General features: G+C 54.4%; 8 protein-coding genes and 1 non-coding gene across 9 annotated transcripts; 3 read left to right on the top strand and 6 right to left on the bottom strand.

The window, feature by feature from the left end:
• Window positions 1–925: 925 nt before the first annotated feature.
• On the bottom strand, window positions 926–2,023 carry GLRG_09988 (tyrosine phosphatase; the record flags this gene model as incomplete). The annotated part of the gene is made up of 3 exons (XM_008100673.1): window positions 926–1,222; window positions 1,275–1,467; window positions 1,527–2,023. The coding sequence occupies 3 exons, from the start codon at window positions 2,021–2,023 to the stop codon at window positions 926–928; spliced, it is 987 nt and encodes a 328-aa protein (XP_008098864.1).
• Window positions 2,024–7,091: 5,068 nt separating this feature from the next.
• Window positions 7,092–9,184, bottom strand: GLRG_09987 (uncharacterized protein; the record flags this gene model as incomplete). Its single annotated transcript, XM_008100672.1, has 3 exons — window positions 7,092–8,228; window positions 8,282–9,112; window positions 9,176–9,184. The coding sequence occupies 3 exons, from the start codon at window positions 9,182–9,184 to the stop codon at window positions 7,092–7,094; spliced, it is 1,977 nt and encodes a 658-aa protein (XP_008098863.1).
• Window positions 9,185–10,058: 874 nt separating this feature from the next.
• Window positions 10,059–10,957, top strand: GLRG_09986 (uncharacterized protein; the record flags this gene model as incomplete). The annotated part of the gene is made up of 2 exons (XM_008100671.1): window positions 10,059–10,196; window positions 10,253–10,957. The coding sequence occupies 2 exons, from the start codon at window positions 10,059–10,061 to the stop codon at window positions 10,955–10,957; spliced, it is 843 nt and encodes a 280-aa protein (XP_008098862.1).
• A 192-nt stretch (window positions 10,958–11,149) lies between these two features.
• On the bottom strand, window positions 11,150–11,913 carry GLRG_09985 (37S ribosomal protein Rsm25; the record flags this gene model as incomplete). The annotated part of the gene is made up of 2 exons (XM_008100670.1): window positions 11,150–11,474; window positions 11,537–11,913. The coding sequence occupies 2 exons, from the start codon at window positions 11,911–11,913 to the stop codon at window positions 11,150–11,152; spliced, it is 702 nt and encodes a 233-aa protein (XP_008098861.1).
• Window positions 11,914–12,437: 524 nt separating this feature from the next.
• GLRG_09984 (pentatricopeptide repeat domain-containing protein) lies at window positions 12,438–14,049 on the top strand (the record flags this gene model as incomplete). The annotated part of the gene is made up of 2 exons (XM_008100669.1): window positions 12,438–12,533; window positions 12,613–14,049. The coding sequence occupies 2 exons, from the start codon at window positions 12,438–12,440 to the stop codon at window positions 14,047–14,049; spliced, it is 1,533 nt and encodes a 510-aa protein (XP_008098860.1).
• Window positions 14,050–14,362: 313 nt separating this feature from the next.
• On the bottom strand, window positions 14,363–14,660 carry GLRG_09983 (cytochrome-c oxidase chain VIIc; the record flags this gene model as incomplete). Its single annotated transcript, XM_008100668.1, has 2 exons — window positions 14,363–14,391; window positions 14,447–14,660. The coding sequence occupies 2 exons, from the start codon at window positions 14,658–14,660 to the stop codon at window positions 14,363–14,365; spliced, it is 243 nt and encodes an 80-aa protein (XP_008098859.1).
• A 659-nt stretch (window positions 14,661–15,319) lies between these two features.
• Window positions 15,320–18,710, top strand: GLRG_09982 (DSHCT domain-containing protein; the record flags this gene model as incomplete). The annotated part of the gene is made up of 2 exons (XM_008100667.1): window positions 15,320–18,468; window positions 18,530–18,710. 2 exons carry the CDS (start codon window positions 15,320–15,322, stop codon window positions 18,708–18,710), a joined length of 3,330 nt encoding a protein of 1,109 aa, XP_008098858.1.
• A 401-nt stretch (window positions 18,711–19,111) lies between these two features.
• GLRG_09981 (uncharacterized protein) lies at window positions 19,112–20,059 on the bottom strand (the record flags this gene model as incomplete). The annotated part of the gene is made up of 1 exon (XM_008100666.1): window positions 19,112–20,059. One exon carries the CDS (start codon window positions 20,057–20,059, stop codon window positions 19,112–19,114), a length of 948 nt encoding a protein of 315 aa, XP_008098857.1.
• Window positions 20,060–21,156: 1,097 nt separating this feature from the next.
• Window positions 21,157–21,251, bottom strand: GLRG_13249. The gene has a single exon. It is a non-coding gene; the product is annotated as a tRNA-Ile (tRNA).
• Between the last annotated feature and the right edge of the window lie 550 nt (window positions 21,252–21,801).

The raw sequence follows: 21,801 nt of genomic DNA, 5'->3' as shown, positions 1-21,801 counted from the left end.
GCGTCTTGGCTCGGCTAGAGTTGACAACAAGGAGACGGGAAAGACCAAGCCGACAAGAAAGAGAACGGGGTTTCCGAAGGATGGGAAGGAAACCGCTGCACGATTATTGAAGATCCCGACCAGGTATCGAACGACAGGGAGTCACGAGACGAAACGTCGACACGCAAAACGGCGGCGTCTGGGGATGGATCCACACATTGGCATTGTTTTGAACAGCCCCGAGCCAATGCCCAACGAGGAACCAGCAAGGCGATGGAAAAGAACCGGTCCTTATTGATGGGGGGTGGGGGGTTTGTATAATATTGTAGAACAATCTCATGCACCTCATAAAACACTGAAAGAGAAATAACAGCCAGAGCCATTTACTGCACACAAGAAAATTAAAACAAAATAAGGACAATAACGAAAAAAGTCTTGCACTCCGGGGGTAACCAGTCTGCCCGCCCTGCTATTTGTACAATGCGGAAGAAGGGAATCTGTACACAGCAAATTGCCCAATGCGGTGGCCCGCAGGAATCCCGGGTTTAACGCCAAAAAGGAGACACCTCAGCCCTTGATGAGTCCCCGTCTTCTTTCTATCCATACAAAGAAAAGTTAATAATTTCAGTGGGCGCCACGGGCCCCAACAGTCGATGTTGCCAAACTTTTGCGTGTTCCCTGTCCTCTCTGTTCCTCTCACTCTCATGCCTGGCCGCCCATCCTCTCACTGATGCTGTGTGTCCAGCCTCTCTCCCCGTTCGTCTTTCCGGATCCACCATCTTCCTCAAGTCTCCGTGTAAAGGTATCGTTGCTGGGCAATGCGGACCCATATTTCTTTGAAATAATGCTGTGGTCTGGTGGACTCTACAGAGTTCAGACTTCGGCAAACATCCGCCCAACGCCAGGAATCATGCGAGGACCCGCAAGCTGCGACAGCAAGAGAAGGTCATCTCACGTCTTTGACTCGTTTGGCAGTTGCCTGCATTCTATGACCGGACAGCAGCCACACAAATATGACAAAGATGCTGAATAGGGTCACCCGGACAAAGTGCCGAATACGAAACCGCACCTTGGCATCGTGGACGAACAGGTTTGACAAATCCGAAAGGTCAAAGTCGGTGAGATACTTGATGTCGCAGTCTCTGATCTTGGGCTCGGCGTAGCTCCTGTACTCATCCACAATGGGACTGAGCTCCCACCCTGTAACCTTGCGGACCACGCCAACAACACATCCAGTGCGATGCTATAGCCGTGTTAGTGAGTGGGAGAGTATGATATGATTGGGGTCTACACACCTTGCCGTGGTTGCAGTGAATGAGTAGCGGGTGGTGTTCGCGGTTCAGGACCAGCCTCAGAATGGCCTTCATTGTCCGGATGGGGATGGCCTCCTTCTTTGTGCCCTTCATGTTGAACACATGGTGACGGATGCCGTTGCCAGACATGAAGGCCGTGTAAGGCTCATCTACACCATCCTTCTGAACAAGGGTGCTGTCGAATTGGTCAGCACTCGGGGCTCGGTGAAACATGAGTAGTCAGGGATGGCCTACACAATGGACTTCAAGCCAAGATTCCGAATAAAGCCGAAATCCTCGGGCTTGGGATAGCTACTGCGGTAAACACCAGGGACAACGACGCCAAAGTTGATGGGTCTCCCGTCGATGGGCAAGATTCGCTCTATACTCGGAAAAATCGGCGAGGCCAGGGGCGCCTTAAGCTGGTCGGCAACTGTTGTGAGTGCATCGTCGAACCGCGCCGGACTCTTCTCCGCAGGGGCGACTGCCTTGGGTTTCTCGTCTTCCACAACCATGATTATTTGCTTCTGGACAGAGACGTCGACCGCAGAGTCGGGAGTGGTCGCAGACTCGCGTGAGCCTCGTCGTGACGGGCTTCTGGCCTGGTACTTGTCGGCCAGCTCGAGGGGAATACAGTCTTCTTGCTTGGAATTGCGCCTTGCCGGGCGGTAGGCGGGATCTTCTTCTGGGTGGCCGCCTTCGTCTTCGAGGAACAGTCTTGTACTCCTTTTCGAGACCATCGCACCAGCCATGTCGGGCGGATTTGTGTGATTGACCTGTAGAGGTCGGGGTAGAGAAACAGAGAGAGGAGAGAGGGAGGGAGAGGAAGAGGGTTCCTCGCGTGACTGCTTGGGATGCTTTTTCGAGGTTCGTGGGGTGATATAGTTCAGTAGTACTACGGTAGGATGAAGATTAGGAATGGGTAAGAGGTCGTGTGAGTAGGTCGGAATAGCGTTTGATTCGGTTTATCCAGGTTTGGTTGAAAAGCTTGCAATGTTTGAATGTCCTCCCGTGGAACAAGAGGCAGTTGTTGAAGATTTGTCCCTTCGCGTGTCTTTACAGACAGACGCAGACCTTGCGGACGGCAAGTTGGAGATTGAGGTCCATCTTGTCGAGTGCGCGGGTAAGGGTAGTCAGTGGTGTTGGTTGTGTCGCAGGCGGGCGACCGGTTGGGTGATGCTCGCAAGGGCCCTCGGTGATGAATGTGGACGAGGCCGGCGTGGAAGCGAGAGTATTGGATGAGGGAAGAGAGGCAGATGCAAGGTGAGAGGGAAAAAGGACCCTGGGGGAAGCAGGCGGGAGTAGCGGGTTAGTAAATGTGCATCGTAATCTGATGCGTGTGGTGGGATGGAGGATCCGCAGCGCTGCGATGGTCGAAGTGGGAAAGGGATGTGGGTGCGCCAGGAAGAAGCGGCGCGGGTGAAATGCTCGGTCGGGTACACCGTCGTAAGGTACAGATACGTAGTGGAGAGGAGGCAATGTACTTGTAGTGGTGTACCTTGCCCGGATGGCAGGTCGAGGCGGGTAGGCAGGGGAAGAGAGTGGACAGACGGGTAGGGGAGTGGGCGTACGGTACCTGGGATGTTGCTTGACTTGGCTTCGTGGAATTGCTTGGCCAAGACGAGATGAGGTGAAATAGGAAGATCTGCCTTGAGGCTTGTCTCAGGTTCAAGACTCAAGTATTGGCTGAATAGTCTGGGGGGGAAGAGAGAAGGACTGTTTAAGTGAGGGACACGAAGAGGAAGAGAGAGGAAGAGAGGGGAGGCAAGGGACATAGACTACAGCGGAGGACTGAGGGGACAGGCGAGGCGTGGAGAAAAGGAAAAGAAGCACGGGGGTCCTTCCAGAATACCTCCAAAGGTTTAGATAGATACGCGCACTCTAATTGATGATACTTTGCTATGTTGAAGGTCGAGCGGACGTAGTGTGGGTGGCGGTGGCATCGCATCACAGGATTTGGGAAGAGAGCACCAGGGAAGAGAGCACCAAAAGTCTAGGCCCTACTGAGAACTAGACAAAGGAAGATGGAGGAAGAGAGAAACAGAGAGACAGAGAGAAAGAGCGAGGGTAAGGGAGAGAGGAACAGCCTGATTCAGGTTCGACAGGCAAGGAAAAGTACAATATAGAGAGAGAGAGAGAAAAAAGGCCAAGAAAAAAAAATAGAAATCTCAAGGTACCAGTCGGAACAATGCAATGCACAAAGGTGACATTCCCCCCCCCCCTCCCCAGGGTATGGCGGGTGGGCTGGACTCGGCGACCACTGCAGTCCTCAGGCCAGACGATGGTCGGAAGACAGGGTACGCAGGTCGGCGGAATGACAACCAAGCAATATAGACCATGTACTTTGTATCTTTTCTCACACAAAAGCATATGAAGATACAATTCAGCCTAGTGTGGGGAGGACGCGTGCATGGGGACGCCTGCCTGCCTAGTGTACTGCCTAAACCACAAACGAGCGTGGTGCAGTCAAGCTAGACCCGAAGGGGGGGGGCCATCGTCAGGGAAGAGGAAAGGAGACAAAACACAAAAAGATACGTACCGTGTGTCTTTTCTCTACCAAGCTACAGTATCCGTATACCTACGCACTACGGTACTTGTATTCATAGCACAGAGTCCATTTCGACATGTGTAGGAATACCGACATGTGTGCCTAGCGTAGTGTACTCTATACATCCATTATTATTATTTTTTCCCACCATTACATGGTAATGTATCTGAGCAGCTAGGATGTATTCTGTTGATTTCCAACTCTAAGTACCTACCTACCTATCTGGAGAAGGCCATATGGTGCTCAGTACGTACCCTCTTGCTCCAGCTAGGTACCATGAACAAAACACTGGCGAGAATCCATCGTCAACATCATAACTTGCACCAACCCGGCCAAACGGATGTATTGGGGACCACCCGCTGGCCGTGCAACGAAATGCGAGAGAAGATCAACCTAGGTACCCCATTTGCCCTCTCCCCAAATCGGACCCCTCAACGTCTGCCACGACAGACGGGTGGGCTGAGTCGTCAACTGTGACCAGAGACATAGACCGCCAAGCCAACAGCAAACGACGATGACACTCGCGGATCGAAAGAGTGGTGCGATACGGATAGACAGGAGAGGTGCCGGGGGGCGATCTGTCCGCGTCGCAGCCACAGATCGACACAAAATAGACAACAAAATAACATTGACGGTCAGCCACTGGGAGAGGAAGGCGGCGGCGCCCTGGCTTTCTGCAACCTGCAGGCCAGACGCCGGCTCCATCAGCTTCTGCCACTCAGGGATTAAACACAATGTATCCGTACATCAGCCAAGGTAGGTACGGTTCCAAGGCGGCGGTTGCTTCAGCCGTGGTGGCACCGTCTCTCTCCGAACCAACGACTAACTCCGAGGTGCGAGTGGCGGTTTACCACACGACGGCCTCGATCCAAAGCCGACAGCATCAAAGATGCACAGGCGCATGCTGCAAAGAAGGCTATACACGTATTACACTGCGAATTAGGTATGCTGGTGGGTACCAGGATGTACATAGTAGGTAGGGAATGCACAGCTGCTCCCCCGAGTCCGGTCGCTGCGAAGTGGTGTTGTCCGGACACATTCAGTCACCCCCAAAACAGGCGCTCTGCATCGCCGCCCCCGTCCGTCTGGTCATCCTGCGTGTCTGTCGTGCTATGTCAAGAGGACCGCCGGTCATTTGGACCGCGGTAGCCATGACGACTACCTCGCCTTTCTGCCAATCGCCCCCCAGCCCGTCCCTTTCCGCCTCTCTCGGGAGACCCGTACGCCATGGGCCTGCCATCAACATGTCCCCCAATCTCGAAAGATCCGTCTCGCCTCGTCCTTCCCCCGTCTCAACTCTCACCTTGCCTCACCTTGCTTTCTGGCATCGGACTCCAAGGGGCCATTCCAGAGACTCCCCCCCCATGTCAATGGGAACAGTGACCGCCCTCAGGGCTCGTCATACGTCATACACACAGTATGGGTAATCACTTACGAAACCTCTCCCGCAGAGGGTTGGCCGAGCGTTAGGGGGTTGGTTGACAAGCACGCTACAGCATGATGGTTATGATGATGACAGGCTGCGTCAGCTAGGTGCGGAATGCCACCAAAGACGCCTCGGGCTCTCTCGTACCGTACCACTGGTACCTGCTGCCAGCAACAAGAAAAAGGGAGGGGGGAAAAAAGAAAACAAAAGAAGTGCAAAACTCGATCCATTCCGTGGCGCATTACCTCACCAGCCCTCTCTCCCTTCAACCTTGGTTACGCCTCCATGTCACGGAATCGGTGACGCTGCCAACCCCAGCCGGATTCAAGGAAGGAAGCATTACTGGTCTCTGGTTCTCCTCCCCCTACTCTAGCATCATTGCAAGGCCATCTGGGTTTCAGCACGACGGATGCGTCTTTTGTGAGTGCACAATTGTGTGTACTGGACAGAGTATTGTACTGTATATTTTGTCTTGTGCGCATTCAACGGCGACACATGGGGCCCGCGATATCATAGCGTCCGTTCCCTGGCCCCTCTCTCCCGGGTTCCATTCGGGCCGCTGAGCTGAGAATCACTCACCGACACCCTTACTGCCAGCCGGAGCAACTCGCCTATTCGGCACCGAGCAGGGGGGGGAAATAGTACCAATCTCCTCTCTCTCTCTCTCTCTCTCTCTCTCGCGTGCGCTATCTGTGCGGCTGACATCTGGGCGACAGGTGGCCCCCAAAACGGCAGGAAGTGTCAACTCCTCCCAGAGTGGTCGCCGCCTCCCCAGCGGGCCCTACCCCTGTTTCTTTTTTTATTTTATTCGCATCAATGGCTATGCCGTGGCCGTGTGTCTTGCACCATCCGGAAGATCTAAACTTGATCCTACCCTATTGAATCTTTATTGAACGAACGAATGGATTGTATAAGATCGCAAAGATGTAGACGACCAAGAAACCCCCCTCCTTGCCCTGGGAATTATAGTTGACTATAGTTGACAAATGATCACCGTCCACACACCTTCTCCCCAGACCATCCGCTGGGCCGAATCGCGAAGCACCAGAGAGAGAGAGAGACCGACTGGAGCTTGTGCTATTCGAGTTCGCCCTAGTGCCCAGCCCGCGTAGCATTGGGCCATGGGCGACGTGTGGCAGGCGATGACGGCGCGCGCCTGTCTCTCCTCCGTCCCCAGACCCGCGGCTTCTAGCTCGTTCGCCGTGGCGTCGCTCCAGCTCGGAAAGGGATAGCGAGGGCCTCATCAGCAAATGTCCGTCTCCTGCCCATCCCAGTCTGGTATCTGCCAAGTCAGCCTCTTTCCTGTTCTTTGGGCAGCGCTACCAACGGCTCCGGGTCTGCCGAAGTAAAGCCCCCCCTTCCCTGCATCACACCACATCGCGAAGCTAGAGATGACAAACGCACAGGTGGTGTGGTTGGGGCGGGTGTACATGTTGCGCTCACGTGTGGGAACAAAATGACGAGTAAGAGTGAACAGTGAAATGCCGGATGGCGCGCTCAGAATTGGTGGGAGAGAAAAAATGGTAGCTCTTCTACCCATCCGCCCAGACAGCCCCGGCTGCTGTGTCGCCGTTGTGCTATCTAGACATTTCCAGAACCAACAAGGAAAAAACAAACCGGCGGACGGCCGCAGCAGACTCCTGCTGTTGTGGTTGTTGTCGTAGAATCCGTCCGCGTGCAGCTCGGATGATATATTTATCTCCCCTGCTCGCGATGCAGCCCTATCCCAATACATACAACGCCTTTAAACAAAACGCCAACCAGTGCTTCGTGTTACTCATCTCATATATGCTCCCCTCCGAACAAGTCGCATGGGGCCAGTTCGCTCTCGCTTTTTCCCGTTCCCTTAACAAGCGGCATTCCACATCTCGTGCGCAAGCATCGCGCCAATGACAGAGGCGCCCTGCACGCTCGATGTTGGCGTGCGGTTGCCCCAAATCTGGAGCGCAAAGTGACATGCCACCGCCACCTCGCCAATGCCTAGCGAAGTGTTGACAATGGATGCCCAACTGGCTGTCCTCTCGTTGCGCATGTCCTTGATGGCGTCGCCCGTGAGGTGTGTGGCAATGGCCATGCTAAGAACCATGGCACCAAACATCACGTCCCGACTGTACGGGTATGACGCCGAAGTCGCGTGGAGCCACGCGCCGAGGACGATCGCCAAGGTGAACACGTCCAGCAGCCTGTTGTTGCGCAGACCGCCCGTTCTCGCCAAGGGCCCGGCGCTGGCAGGCCCGGCCTTGTGGTTTCCTGTTTCACCCTCCTCTCCATCTTCGGGCTCGTCCTGACTCAGCGTAAAGCTCGTGTTGAGCAGGTCCGCCAACGTGCTGCGTGGGTCGCTGGGGTTGGACGTCGATGGTGCGAAGAACTTGGGTTCCGCAAATGCCACCTTGCTCGCGCCCCCGTTTTCGTCATTGGTCGGCGCATTTCTTCCGGATGCGTTCGGGCTGCCGATGGAGAAGATGGACTTCTTCTCGACCGGTTTCGCGAGAATCTTAGGGCCGTTGCGGAGCCTTTGCGCTGGCGTGACGGGCGCTGGGGGCACCTTGTACCAGAACGGACTGGAATTCGGACCCGGATCAGGCTGACCGAATACCTGGTTCGGTGCTTTGGGAGGCCCGAAATCGTTGAAGGCGCGGTGCTTCGATTGCGTCGGCGACCAGTCCATCTCCTCCGCGTATTCCGACTGAGGTGGCTTCTGTGGCGTGCCTAAGCCTATGTTACGGGCGCTTGTTCGATGCTGCAATTCTCTCTGGAAGAGTGCCGGTGAACCAGAGCCAACACTGGTTGGGCTTGGGGGGATTGCTGGCGCAGGTCCGGACTCAGCCAATATATCATCCAAAAGGTTTGCCATGTTCTTGTTGTCATCCCCACGGAGCTGTAATTTTTGTTGTGGCCTTGGCGGTGATGCCACAGGCGTGCTGGTGGTCTGGAAAAGCGGTGTCGTATCGATGCGGACGGATCGTTGTGCAAGGACATATATCTAGGGCCAGAATGAGCGATGCCTTCATAAAAACAGAGGCTGATGGTACTCACCGTCAGCATGAGAGCCGCCATCAAGCCGTGGAGGCTCATCTGGGCGCTGTCTTTAGCCGCGTGACCCCCCTTCAGTTCTGTCATTCTCATGGCCAAGAACCTCGTAAACAAGATGAGTCCCTGGAAGGTGTACCAGTGCGAGAGCCCAATGATATGCCGGGAGAAGCCCCGGAATACCTGGACGAACTTGGGATTCCACCAGACGCTGATGACATTCGCCCACAAGCTCCAGTGTATCAGCCGCTCCGGGCTGGGAAGGAGTAGTGTCAACGCAATAGAGAGCCTCTGGGCGATGGTTGATTCGGCATCGGGGTCTCGCATCGGACCTTCGTCCATATGCCGCCCAAAGACAATTGCCAGGGAGGCAACGTGCCACATGTATTGGCACGCGATTCCTCCGAGCCAAAGCCATTTCCCAACCTTGGCCGCAACGTCCAACGGCGTTAGCAGCTTAGGTGCAACTCGGTTCTTCCTGCTCCTATCCATCATGCGCCGCAGGTGGTCGGTCCTGGCCGTGTATCCAGCATGGTCAAGCTGGGCTTGAACCTTGGGCTCGCACTGGGCGCATATCTGAGGGTATCTCTGTTCCAGCCGCCGCCGAAACTTGTACATATTCCGTTCCAATTCGGCATAGTCGGGGTGATCAGGGTCGTCGGGAAGATATTGCGCCAGGGAGCTGGTAAACAGGTGTTGATTCTTGAGACATGTTGAACAGAAGATGCTCTGTGACGGGCTCGTGAAATCGGGAGAATGGGATCGCGCCGTCGCGTATGTCGTAGTAACAGGCACATTAGTTGTCTTGGCCACTGGCGGGTCGGTAATGTCTCCTTGCTATGGATCGTCAGATGGAGTCGGGATGCGCGAGACGCGATGCGCGATGCGCCGCGGGTTGACTTGCCTCATCTAGATAGTTGTTCGCATCGCAATAGAGACAGAGGAACTCGCGAATCAAGCCGTCATACCTCGTTGATGAGCGTTTCCCGCAGTAGAAACAGGTTAACAACCTGCCACTCCTCAGCTTGGCCATGTCGTATTGAGGTCCAAGGCTCCTCGGGCCGTGCAAATCATTTATCTATGTAGGCGGGCTGATGTGTGTCCTCTGTCTTGTTGCCGCCAGGAACTTTCTGGGTTCTGCCGGGCGGTCTGGGGGTGTTCCTGGGTGAACGCAGGGGAAGGTGCAAGGGTCTCAGGGGACCAGCAGGAGGATGAGGTCATGCACTTTCTATAATCGACTGCATTTCTTCTGTCAGAGCCTACCTACCTTACATAGGTAGGTAGGTAGGTACCTACAAAGGTACCTAGTTATAGATGGGATGCACTAACAAACCACAACAGATCACTCACTATGTACCTTAGTATGATATCCCGCAGGGGCTTGTAGAACACCCCACAACTGCTTAGTGGTAACTGGGCCACTGTAAACTGCGCATTAACAACCATCGGCTTGGCCTTATTATCACTGTACTTCACCTCAAAATCCAAGAAGGGTGCCACACTTGACCAGTCTTCACAAAGAGAGGGCTCCTCTCTGGGAAATACTGCCGCCTCAAAGAGACTGTGTTGGAGACGTGTGTGCAAGGAAGTTTATGGCCTCTCATAAGCAAGACCAAACTGACAAGGCAAGCGTCACTTGCTCCATTTGCTGGTGAGTTGCCTGGTGATGTTCACAACACGTTACTGATATGGCCCCAGAACCCGGAAGTATTTCATCGTCACTCCTTGAAAAGTCGGGGATTGAAACTCAGACAGGAGCTTGGTTCCATAAAACTGCTTCATCATGGCAACCGCACCTACTTTGATCGGCATCGCCTCTGCTTTATGTGTGCTTGGCTTGGGGCTCATGTTGCGTTCCTCTTGGAGGGCCTCGCTTGCAACTGTTCTCTTGGGTGTCATATCGCTCCTCATCTTCGTCACGGTATATATAAACCTACAATCACGTATCATATTTCATTAGCCACTAACCCTACATAGGCCCGCCATCTTCAGCTTCAACAAAACCGACTGAGACGTCCTGTCATATTGTCCGATGTTGCTGCCAAAGACCCTACAAGCCTTGGCCTTTTGAGAGGAGCCTACTTCCTGGTCGTGCTGGGCTCTGGTGGTCATACGAAAGAGATGTTTGCCATGATGGAGATCGGCTTCCCAAACGTACCCAGCATGCATCGACGCTATCTCATATCCAGCGGCGACTCCATGTCTCTTAAACATCTCGAGGCTTTCGAGGGCGACCTCAAGAGCGCTCATGGAGAAGAGCAAGTCGGAAACTACGACAAATACATCGTTGCAAGGGCCCGGAAGATACACCAGAGCCTCCTCACAACACCCTTTACCGCCTTACTGTCCGTTACCCAGATATTTCCGCTGCTGCTGTCGTCCCCATTCAAGGGCGTAAGAAGCCGCCAACAGTTCCCTGATGTTATCCTCACCAACGGCCCAGCCACGGGCTTCATAGTCGGACTGGTCGCTTATCTCCTGAAGTTGTTTTACATCGTACCCGAGGACACGATGCAAGTTCTTTACATCGAGTCCTGGGCACGAATCCGCACTCTCAGTCTGACCGGTAAACTGTTCCACCGCACCGGTATTGCTGACTTGTTATTGGTCCAGCATGAGAAGGTGGCCAAGGCATATGGTATTACGAATGCAGGCTGCATGGTGGTAAAGAGGACGAGGTGACATACAGCCTCGAAACAGGGGATGATTGTAATTGGGGGAAAATCCGAGAACGAGATTGATCAAGGTGGTCGACAAACGACTTCACAGCTCGAACAGACAGATCCATATTCCCATTGTGCACTTTTTGATGTGTCCATATTGTACATGAGGGTTTTGTATTACATACACTTACAGGAATCGCTGCACCTCTGCTCATATCAAGGTCGATTCCGGAGCCGCTTCGGCGTCCGCTTCCTCGCCATATGTCGCGTAGTTGGCACCCTGCTGCTCCAACGCGGCCGTCCGCTTGCCCGCCCAGCCCTTCCACGTCTCAAACTCTTTGTCTTCAAGGTCCATGCTGATCTGCAGTCTGTTCTTGCCAAAGTACGCCCCGACGTGTCTGGCCTCCTCCCTGGCGACGCGCTTCTCGATCTCCTCCTCCTGACGCAACGCATAAAATTCTTTTCTTGCGACATCGTACGCTTGGTCACGTTTGAGTCCGGCGTTCTGCATGAGCCAGAGCTGGCGCTGTACGACACTACACATCTGACGTTAGTTACCTGCGTCCTGGATCGACTTGCATATTCTGGCCAGACTCACCATTCGCCGGTCAGGGGCAGACCAGGCTGGCGCAGCCCCTTGGCCCAATTGCATCTCTGCGCGTCCTTTCCATCTGACTCAAGGATTATTCTCGGGCGCGCCAATTCCCACGGGTGGTCTCTGTAAAATGTCGCGCGAAGACCATCCTCCGGGTGCGTTATTCTCGGGGGCTTGTAGATGTTGCTCGGCTTGCGCAGCTTGTGGTTGTTGGGCCTTTTCTGGACGGTGACGGGCCTCGTGAGGATCTCGGAAGGCGGAATGTCTCTCATGACCTGGAACCATGGCGGTTCCTGGGCGGCATAGCCAGGTAGAACCTTCGTGGTAAGCTCCTGGCTTACGGCCTGGTAGATCCGGGCGGGCCTTATTTGTCGACCCATTCTGGCCTAGGGAATGTCGTCAGATTCGAGATTTCGGTGTCACCCCAGGGGATGGAGGCTCACTGGTTACGGTCAGTGCAGCAACGGCAGGGCGAGAGTTGCTGTTGTCGGAATGCTGGCCGAGATCCTGAGCTCCCATCAATCGAGAAGCGCAGCTCACAAATTTGGAGCGTCGGCCAATCCTAACGCCGTCCCCGGCTCCACCTTGCGGCCCCACTTAACTGATGTGCGAAATAATAGTTCGCATCCCAATTACCCCGAAGCTTTTTGGCCTTTATAACCAGCACCGATACTTTGTTTTCCCCCTGCCAGCGACCTTGCGCTCTTCAATGGAACGGTGATACACTGGAACGCGATGCCCGACAGCCCATGCGAATTCTAAGCCGGATTGACGGGTCTGTCTGCGGCGCGATCCTCTCGACTCCACATCCCGCGACCAGAGGTGCAGTTTCCTCTCGGGTGAAGCTTCGAATAAATAGATCTCCGGGGGCGCCGGTCACCCAATTCCGACGAGACCATACACGATGTCCTCGACGGCCAGTCACCCAATGTTCACAGACGGCCTCGTGGCTGCTGTTGACCTTTCTGCCGGCGCCCTCGAGTCGCCCCCGTTCTACAACGTACTCGAACTTCCCTTGCCGCGAACGCATTCGGTGGCATAGCCAAGTTACCGCCGCCACAGCTGCTGTTGATCCTCAGTCCGAAAAATCGGCCTTTCGGAAAAGGAAAAGGCAGCTTCTTTCGTTCATGGACCACCGAGACGTTGGGACTGTGGATGAGTATCTAGAGCTTGTTGATGATCCATTTCTCAACAGGTATGCCCAGCCGGAACATGCAAAACTTACAATTTCGGACGAAGGCGACGATACGCGGTGCTTACCACTGAATGAATATCTCGGCGACAAAACCACTGCCCAAATCGCACATACGTTGGCAATTATCCTCAACCGCAGGCTGAGAACTAAGAGAGGCAGCGTGAACGAAATATACGAAACGTACACCGCATTACCCGAGCCCCGGATGATATATCTGAGAAAACGATGCCGCCACCGTTTACTCAAAGTATGCGGCAGACAGTCGAGACAGGGAATCAAGCAAATGTTGCGGTACTTCTCGCTCATAGAGGATGTCAAGGACTGCGGCATAAGCATCCGGCGCAACGAATGGAATTACGCTCTTGCTGCTGCCACTAAGTTTGCTGGTAAGACCACCGAGGCGGAGGCAGAGTTTGCTCTCCAGCTGTGGAAGGAAATGGAGGCCCATAAGCGCGCCACGTCTAACTCCGTCACGTTCAACATTCTCTTCGATGCTGCATCAAAGTCCGGCAATTACATATTGGCCGATATGCTGTACAAGGAGATGAAGGCACGAGGTATCCCGTTCAACCGGTATCATCACGTGAGCCTCATTCATTTTTTCGGGCTCCAGGAGGATGCCGATGGCGTCCGGGCGGCCTACAAGGAGATGGTGCAAGCTGGAGAAACGGTCGACACGGTGGTGTTGAATTGCATCATCTTTGGCTTTCTTAAATGCGGCGAAGACAATGCGGTGCTGCGGGTTTACGAATACATGAAAGAGACTCACTCAAAACATGTCATTACAAAGCCAAGCACAACAGAAGTCGACCTTCAGAGCCAGCAGCAGCAAATCGCAGACGTCACACCTGATTTGCGGACATTTCGCATCCTTATCAATCACTTCGGCGTCCAGAGAGGCGACCTGGCCCAGGTCGCCATCTTTCTCAATGAGATGAGGGCGTTCAAAATACCGATGCATGGTAGCATCTTCTTGGCCCTCTTCCAAGGGTTCATGCGGTATGGAAACGTTATATTCTCCGAGTGGACGCCCGCCCGGTTAGAGAACATTCTGTCTGCGCTGCTACAGGCGCTTGATAACCAAGTCCAGGGCCTCTATCTTGATACCTGGCTCATGATGTGGGCGCTCCGGGCTTTCATGAAATGTACAAACAAGGAAAGAACAATGGAAGTGTACGAAGAGTTTGGGAAGCGGTGGGATCTGGCGCCCGACAAGGTGGATCACATGGAGAGTTATGTGGCGAGGCTTTTGGACGACAAGAACCTGATGCCCTCCCTGAAGGATATGCCCCAGGCGGTCAGACAGCGGCGGCCTGTGTAAGATACTCATAGACAATGATACCAATAATTTCGCTGACCATTGCCTGCGCCCTGGAGCACACCGGCGGTCAATTCACCCTATACCATAGCACATGCCGCACGCGGCTGTCTCACACGTTAATTTGGCCGATTGAGGTCGCGGCAGCCCCAATTAACGACAAGATGCTGCAAGTTCGTGAAGCGTAGGACTGGGTGGTAGCTAATCGCTGAGGACGAAAAGTCTCTATTTCTGGTTATGTACATAGTCGTCCTCCGCCCCAACGTCCTAACCCATGCTGTACAGTTGCAATCGACTCAAGGAAACATGTGGCCGCTTAGACCTTGGGTTTGTTGCTTTGCCAGACTAAAAAGCTCGTCAGTATACTCGAATTCGGAGCAACGGGGGGAAAAGCACGCACCGGCGATGCCGAAGGGGGCGAAAAAGCCAACGGCAGCGTAGGTCCAGAAGCCGGCGCCGAACCACTTGGACTTAGGGTTGAAGGGGATGTTGGAGTAGGGGCCCTCGGGGTAGTGGTAGGGCGAGGACATCTGGGCGCGGGTGGTCTGGAAGCCGCGACGGGCGACAACGGTGCGAGTCTGGGGGACCGCGCGGGCGGCGGCACGGGCGAGCATCTAGAGAAGATCGGTCAGTATCAATTGGGCGGGCAGCGGGGCTTGGAAGGTTGCACGTACTTTGGCGGTGGGTTTTGAGGCGATCGCGAGACGCAATGGAGGCAGGGGGTTATGTAGTTGTGGTGTTGAAGTCATACAAAAGTGGTCTGAGGGCGTGATTCGGCGAAGCTCCAAGGAATCTCCAAGGCTCGAGATATTACCTAATTACACGTGACACCCAGACGGAATGGCCCAGTCCCGCACCTGGAATTTCGAAGTCAGTATCAGGCGTGACCGCCTTCCCTGCCTGGTGCACTGGCTCCAGTCTTCCATCGTCCACTCCTTGGAATTTTTTTTCTGCCTTTTCCTGTCTTTCCTCACCCGCCAACTTTTTCCCGGAGCGTCTGGAGTGGGAATCGCGACCGCCGCACATCGCTGGGACCAGTCAAAATTGGCGAAGCCCCCGTTACGTCTCAACAGCACGAGTTCGCAGAGGCGGTTCCCTGCAGCCCGGTCTCCTTTGATCGTCTACAGTCTTGTCTATTTATCACAAGGCGATTTACTTCCATTAACTACGATTGTTTTATCTGCAAACCCCCTCAAATACCAACCCAGCATCACCTTTGTTGTTGCCGCAGTTTCTTTTGTCTCCCTGGCTTGGCAACAAGCAGTCGCCCACCATGGACGAACTTTTCGACGTCTTCGATGCCCAACCCGACACGGAGCACCCCGAGTCGCACAGCGAGCCTGAACCCGCTGAGCCTTCTAAGAAGTCGCGTAAGAGGGAAAAGAAGAGCAACAAGCGCAAGGCCGACGGCGCAATCAAAAATGGCGTGGTGGGCAAGCAAGAGGATGCTGAGATGGCCGACGCCGATGAGGTCTCTAAGGACGGCCACGGTGGGGAGCAAGCCGAAGACGCCCGTTCGACCTCTGAGGAGCAGGAGGAGAGCCACAAGCGACGGAAGAAGGAAGACGAGGCCCAGCCCGTCTTGACAGATACCTTCCAGACTGCCCAGTCGAGAGAGGTCGCCAGTGCCGCTATTTTCACCCAGGCACAGGATGAGGCCCTCGTTTTGTCCCACAACATCCAGCACCAGGTCGCCCTACCTCCTGACTTGGATCATGAATACGTCCCGCTATCCGAGCATAAGCCGCCCGCCGAGCCCGCGCGCAAGTACAACTTCAAGCTGGACCCTTTCCAGAGTTTGTCCGTCGCCTCCATCGAGAGAGAGGAGAGCGTGCTGGTTTCTGCACATACCTCTGCCGGAAAAACCGTCGTCGCCGAGTACGCCATTGCCCAATGTCTGAAGCGTAACCAGAGGGTTATCTACACCAGTCCCATCAAGGCTCTTTCCAACCAGAAATACCGAGATTTCGAAGCACTGTTCGGCGACGTCGGCCTTATGACCGGTGACGTTACCATCAACCCTACTGCCAGCTGCCTGGTCATGACCACCGAAATTCTGCGATCCATGTTGTACCGCGGCTCCGAGATCATGCGCGAGGTTGCCTGGGTTATCTTTGACGAGATTCACTACATGCGCGACAAGACCAGAGGCGTGGTTTGGGAAGAAACCATCATACTGCTCCCCGATAAGGTTCGCTACGTTTTCCTGTCTGCCACCATTCCGAACGCCTTCCAGTTCGCAGAATGGATCGCCAAAATCCACCACCAGGCGTGTCACGTTGTTTACACCGACTTCCGACCCACGCCTCTCCAGAACTATTTCTTCCCTGCTGGTGGTAATGGTATCTTTTTGGTTGTGGACGAGAAGGGCGTCTTCAGAGAGGGTAACTTCCAAAAGACTATGGCCCTGATCGAGCAGGGCAAGGGACAAGACCCGAATAATGCCAGCGCAAGCTGGAAGGGCAAAGGGGCCAAGAAACAGACCCAAAAGGGCGGAGCAGCGGCTGACATGAAAGCCGACATATCCAAAATTGTCCGCATGATTATGCAGAAAAGCTTCCATCCTGTCATCATCTTTAACTTCAGCAAAAAGGAGGTCGAGAACCTGGCTTTACAGATCTCCCACTTCCAATTCAACAACGACTCGGAGCAGGCCATGGTCAAAACCGTCTTCAACAACGCCATCCAGAGCTTGTCCGAAGCCGACCGCGATCTGCCGCAGATCCAGAATCTGCTCCCTCTTTTGCAAAAGGGCATTGGTGTGCATCACTCTGGTCTTCTGCCTATTCTGAAGGAGACCATTGAGATCCTCTTCCAAGAGTCTCTTATCAAGGTGCTCGTTGCGACCGAGACCTTCTCCATTGGTCTCAACATGCCTGCCAAGACCGTTGTCTTTACCCAGGTTACCAAGTGGGACGGTACTCAGCGGAGGCCTCTCACACCCTCCGAGTACATCCAGATGTCTGGACGTGCTGGTCGTAGAGGCTTGGATTCTCGCGGTATTGTCATCATGATGATAGACGACAAGATGGAGCCCGACACTGCGCGCGCCATTGTTGTCGGCGAGCAAGATCGCCTCAACTCCGCCTTCTACCTCGGCTACAACATGATCCTGAACCTGCTCCGAATCGAGGCCATTTCTCCCGAGTTTATGCTTGAGCGCTGCTTTCACCAGTTCCAGACTGGCGCCAGCGTCCCGACCCTGGAGCGCGATCTCATGGCCCTCCAGCAAGAGAGGGACAGCATGTCGATCGCTGACGAGGCCACCGTTAAGGATTACTACAATCTGCGCAACCAGCTGGAGCAGTACACCAGCGATATGCGTGCAGTTATCCAACATCCTGAGCACTGCATTGACTTCATGCAGCCTGGTCGTCTGGTTCGCATTCATGATCCCAAGAAGACCAACAATACCATCGGAGGTACCGACTTCGGCTGGGGTGTTGTTACAAACCTAGTCCGACGCCAACAAGGCAAGCCCACCGAGCCCGAATATCCTCCTCAAGAGTCCTGCGTCATTGATGTCATGATGGTCGTGGACCGGAATAGCGCCCCTATCGCCGAAGGTGCCAAGCTGATTTCCGGAGACCTCCCTTCGGGGCTGGTTCCTTATCCCAAGCCCGAACAACCTGGCAACGGGGCTCGCTTCGAGATTGTGCCCTGTCTCTTGACTTGCGTCAAGGCCATCAGTCAGATCAGGGTCTTCATGCCAAAGGACTGCAAGTCGCAGGCGGCTCTTGAGGAAGTCGGCAATTCTCTCCGAGAGGTTCACCGACGTTTCCCTGATGGTCTTCCCATATTGGACCCCGTCGAAAACATGGGCATCAATGACGATTCGTTCAAGGCCCTGATGAGGAAGATTGAGATGTTGGAGGCACGTCTTCTCACCAACCCTCTCCACGGGTCACCGATGCTTCCCCAACTTTACCTTCAGTACCGCGCCAAGGAAAAGCTGGGCGAACAGATCAAGGCCAAGAAGAAGGAGATTGCGAGACTCCACAGCATTGCTCAAATGGACGAGCTCAAGGCTCGCAAGCGTGTTCTGCGTCGTCTTGGGTTCCTCAACGAGTCCGAGGTTGTCGAGCTCAAGGCTCGTGTCGCCTGCGAAATCTCATCTACTGAGGGCCACGAGCTTGTCCTTGCCGAGCTTTTGTTTGACCGCTTCTTCAACGAGCTGTCTCCCGAGCTCATCGCGGCGACGCTCAGCTGTTTCGTCCTGGACGAGAAGCTCGAGACGGCCGCTCTGCGCGAGGAGCTGGCGAAGCCCTTCCGCGAAGTCCAGGCCAAAGCAAAGCAGGTCGCCAAGGTCAGTCGCGAGAGCAAGCTTGAGCTTAACGAAGAGGAATATTTGGCCGGCTTCAAGTGGCAGTTAATGGAGACTGTCTACTCTTGGGCCCAGGGTAAACCCTTTGCAGAGATTTGGTAAGTTTTGACGAGTGTCCTTATTTTTATTTTTATTTTGCCTTTGACTGACACGACGCAGCAAAATGACCAACGCCTACGAGGGTTCTTTGATCCGCCTGTTCCGCCGCCTCGAAGAGCTCCTACGCCAGATGGGCCAGGGTGCCAAGGTCATGGGCAGCGACGAGCTGACTCAGAAGTTCGAGGACAGTCTCGCCAAGATCCGCCGTGACATTGTTGCGGCCCAGAGTCTGTACCTCTAAAAAAGAAAAGAAAAAGATAACAAGGTTCGTTCTGGCCACTACCCACTAGTTGCCCCTCGTTTGATCCCCGCCTACTCTCCCCGCCTTTTCTTGTTTCTTCATATTTCATGTAGCCCTGGGGGACATACAGGCGTTGAAGGTTTCGGGGAGGTTTTATACCATGTAGAATCTTTGTGTGTGCGGATTGGGAGTTGCAAGGGGCCCTCCAAAAGTCCCTTCTCCATGTGGCCACCAATGAAGCAGATAATGGCCCTTTTTGCTGTCTCTCTACCTGCGTGATCCATGTCCGACCTGCCGTTCCTGCCCTGCTACTTCTGCTCTTGATGATTGGTATCATTGGGAAAAATAATAGCCGTGTAAACGCCATAACGATGACTAACTACCCACCCGCTGATCCTACTCTACCGGTCGCCCGAAAATGCCCTGATAACGCCAATGATGATGCTCAATGTCACGCCGAACCCAATGAAATCCTGCCACCGGCCAGACAGCATGTTCTCTTCCCGCGACAGCCAGCCCAGGCACCCCAGCGGCCAGAAGAAGCCGACGATTAGACCCTCGATGAGGACGTCCAGTATCCCGCTCATGACTCCGAAGGCGTCGTCGCCTCCGCCGCCGCCCTGGCCACCCGTGCCCGCGGCGCCGCCGGGTAGGGCGCCGGCGGCGTTGGTGTCTATCCACGCGTCCTCGAGCGAGCGCATCGTGTCGGGACTCGGCATCGTGTCTGGGGTGTACTGCGTCGCGCGGATCTCGCGGAACTGCAGGCGCAGCTGGTTCACCTCGGCGGCCGTGAAGCCGGCGTTGAGGAGCCTGTCGAAGCCGCGCGGCGTGGGGCGCGACGGCTGTGGCTGGTGGTTCGATCCATGTTGGCCGGCGGCCCCGAGGCGCGCGCCCGAGGAAGACGTGCTGCCGCCGCGGTTGGAAGGGGCGCGGAGGGCGGCCTCGGCTTCGGCGGCGAGCTCGGCGTCGGTGAGGCTGTCGCCGATGCTGCAGTTCACGTAGACCCTCTGCGGGGCGGGGTCGTTGGCCTTGGCCTTGCCTTTTCCCTTTGGGTCGTCGGGGCCCGCGCCGGACGTGGACAGGGTGGACGGTTGCGAGGCGGACGGAGGCGGTGGGAGCGGTCGGATGACGGCGCTGAGGGCGGAGGCGTCGGGCAGGATCTTGCCCTGGTGGATGAAGCGCAGGCGGCGCTGGGAGTCGGGCTGGCCGAGGCGGCCGCGGATGAGGTGCTTGAGGGCGGCGACGGTGGTCTGCGAGGGGGAGGGGATGTCGAGATCGAGGTCCGGGAGGGAGGTCGTGAACCGGATTCGAAGAAGGAGGGGGGGTGTCCAGGGGCGTGGGGCCGTCATCCTGGAGGCATTGTATTCGTGCGAAGCTCTGTCTCGGGAAATCAGGTATCGGGTTGCTCGGATAATTCGAATTGGATGGGACGTGGGAGCTTGAAACTGCTTATGCTGGAAGAGATGCTGGACTGGGGGACAAGTGACAATCCCCCAAGGTACCTTGGGCGGAGCTTATCGTTATCGGCATCTCGGATACGGATACATCCAGAGAATGCCTGCCGCATTACGGATAACGCAGTATGCGCATATACTCTTCCTTTGCATATATCTCATTCTACCCGGTTTCTTCCCGCTGCAATACTGCGACCTATAGGTGTTTGATATTGCAATGCGTTTTTCATTACCCGGGCTGTAGCAGATGGCATGCATATATCCACGGATTAAATCCGTTTGCCAAGTCGTGACGAACCACCGACCGCGCACAGAACGCTGCAAGCGTTATAAAATGCAGGTAGAGAGGCTTGGCACTGTATGCCGATTGACTTTACTCACAGACAGCTTATAAGTAGGTCATTGAGTGGGATGGAGACTCGTGTAATTCGGAGAGCGGTATGCCGTATACATACAATATTTCCTACGTAAATCCTATATAAATAAAAGTATAGCTACTACGTTTTATACTTATCAAAGCCATACATACATACCTGTATGAGAATAGGCCATACCTTGTGTAAGTGCGTGTAACTTAGGTTTCCTGCCAAGTAAAGCTGGCACAGACAGCGAGTGAATGATTGGTCGCACCCATTCTTCATTCAAGGCCTCCCGGAAGCCATATTCTGGGAAAAGAACAACCTGATGGATCGATACCTTGCGAGTGCAAGAAGTCAAGAGAAGCAGTCACATACATGAAGCCTGTCTGGTGCGAATACGACGAGTGATATATGGTTGCAATCATAGTCTCTCTTGATGTTCCTATTCCCGCCTCTGGAGTTCTCGCGAGGATCCGGCCAGCCGTATCTTTGTTTTTACTCAAGCAAAAGATCTCATCATATCAACCAAGCCAAGCCAAAGATATATATCCTCACGGCTTGAAAAGTATATTTCATCCCGAAAAGAATAACATAGCTGTTTGAACATTCAAATAGGGGTCCAATGTCAAAACTTGATCAGTGGGAGGCTTGAACTCCCGGCCTTGGCATTACTCAACATATCAGATGACATATTAGTACCACGCTCTAACCAACTGAGCTAACCGACCAGTGGATTCGTGTTGACACGGAGATAATTATCATATATATTAGGTTGGTGGAGTTTTGAGTCAGGGTTATCCCGTGTTGGTCCTGATAATGCCTCGGCGAAGCCTCGAGGGAGAACAAAGGAAAAGGATACATGTGTGTGCCCTTTTATTAGGTATTGTGAGTAAACGGACGTGTTACAACAGCTCCCACTGGCGCGCTGGGCCGGCCCATTGCAAGGTTCCAATCGCTCCCCGCACTGGACCAAAGTTCCGTACAATGGTGCCACCTTTCAAGGGTTGGCACCCTTTGCACTGGTTTCCTGGTGGATCAGACGACGGTAGGTATCTACCGTAGCCTCGTGGAGGCAAGTTCGGTAGAATGGAAGAGTGCGTGTTCCTTAACGCATAATTCTCTGAGATCTAATATCTAATACCTCACCCAGGCGGGCGATTCTGAAGCCCCGTACGGTCGATATCAATGGATACAGAATCTCATCCTACCCCGGCGCCCAGCTTTGATTTGAGCAACCTTGAGTCACAGTGTAGCAATCGAGACCGAAATGGCATCGAA

This window comes from Colletotrichum graminicola (assembly GCF_000149035.1).
Source record: "Colletotrichum graminicola M1.001 genomic scaffold supercont1.54, whole genome shotgun sequence".
In the NCBI taxonomy this organism is placed as follows: Eukaryota; Fungi; Ascomycota; class Sordariomycetes; order Glomerellales; family Glomerellaceae; genus Colletotrichum; species Colletotrichum graminicola.
The sequence above is the reverse complement of the archived record's forward strand: the minus strand, read 5'-3'. Positions and strand labels throughout refer to the sequence as shown.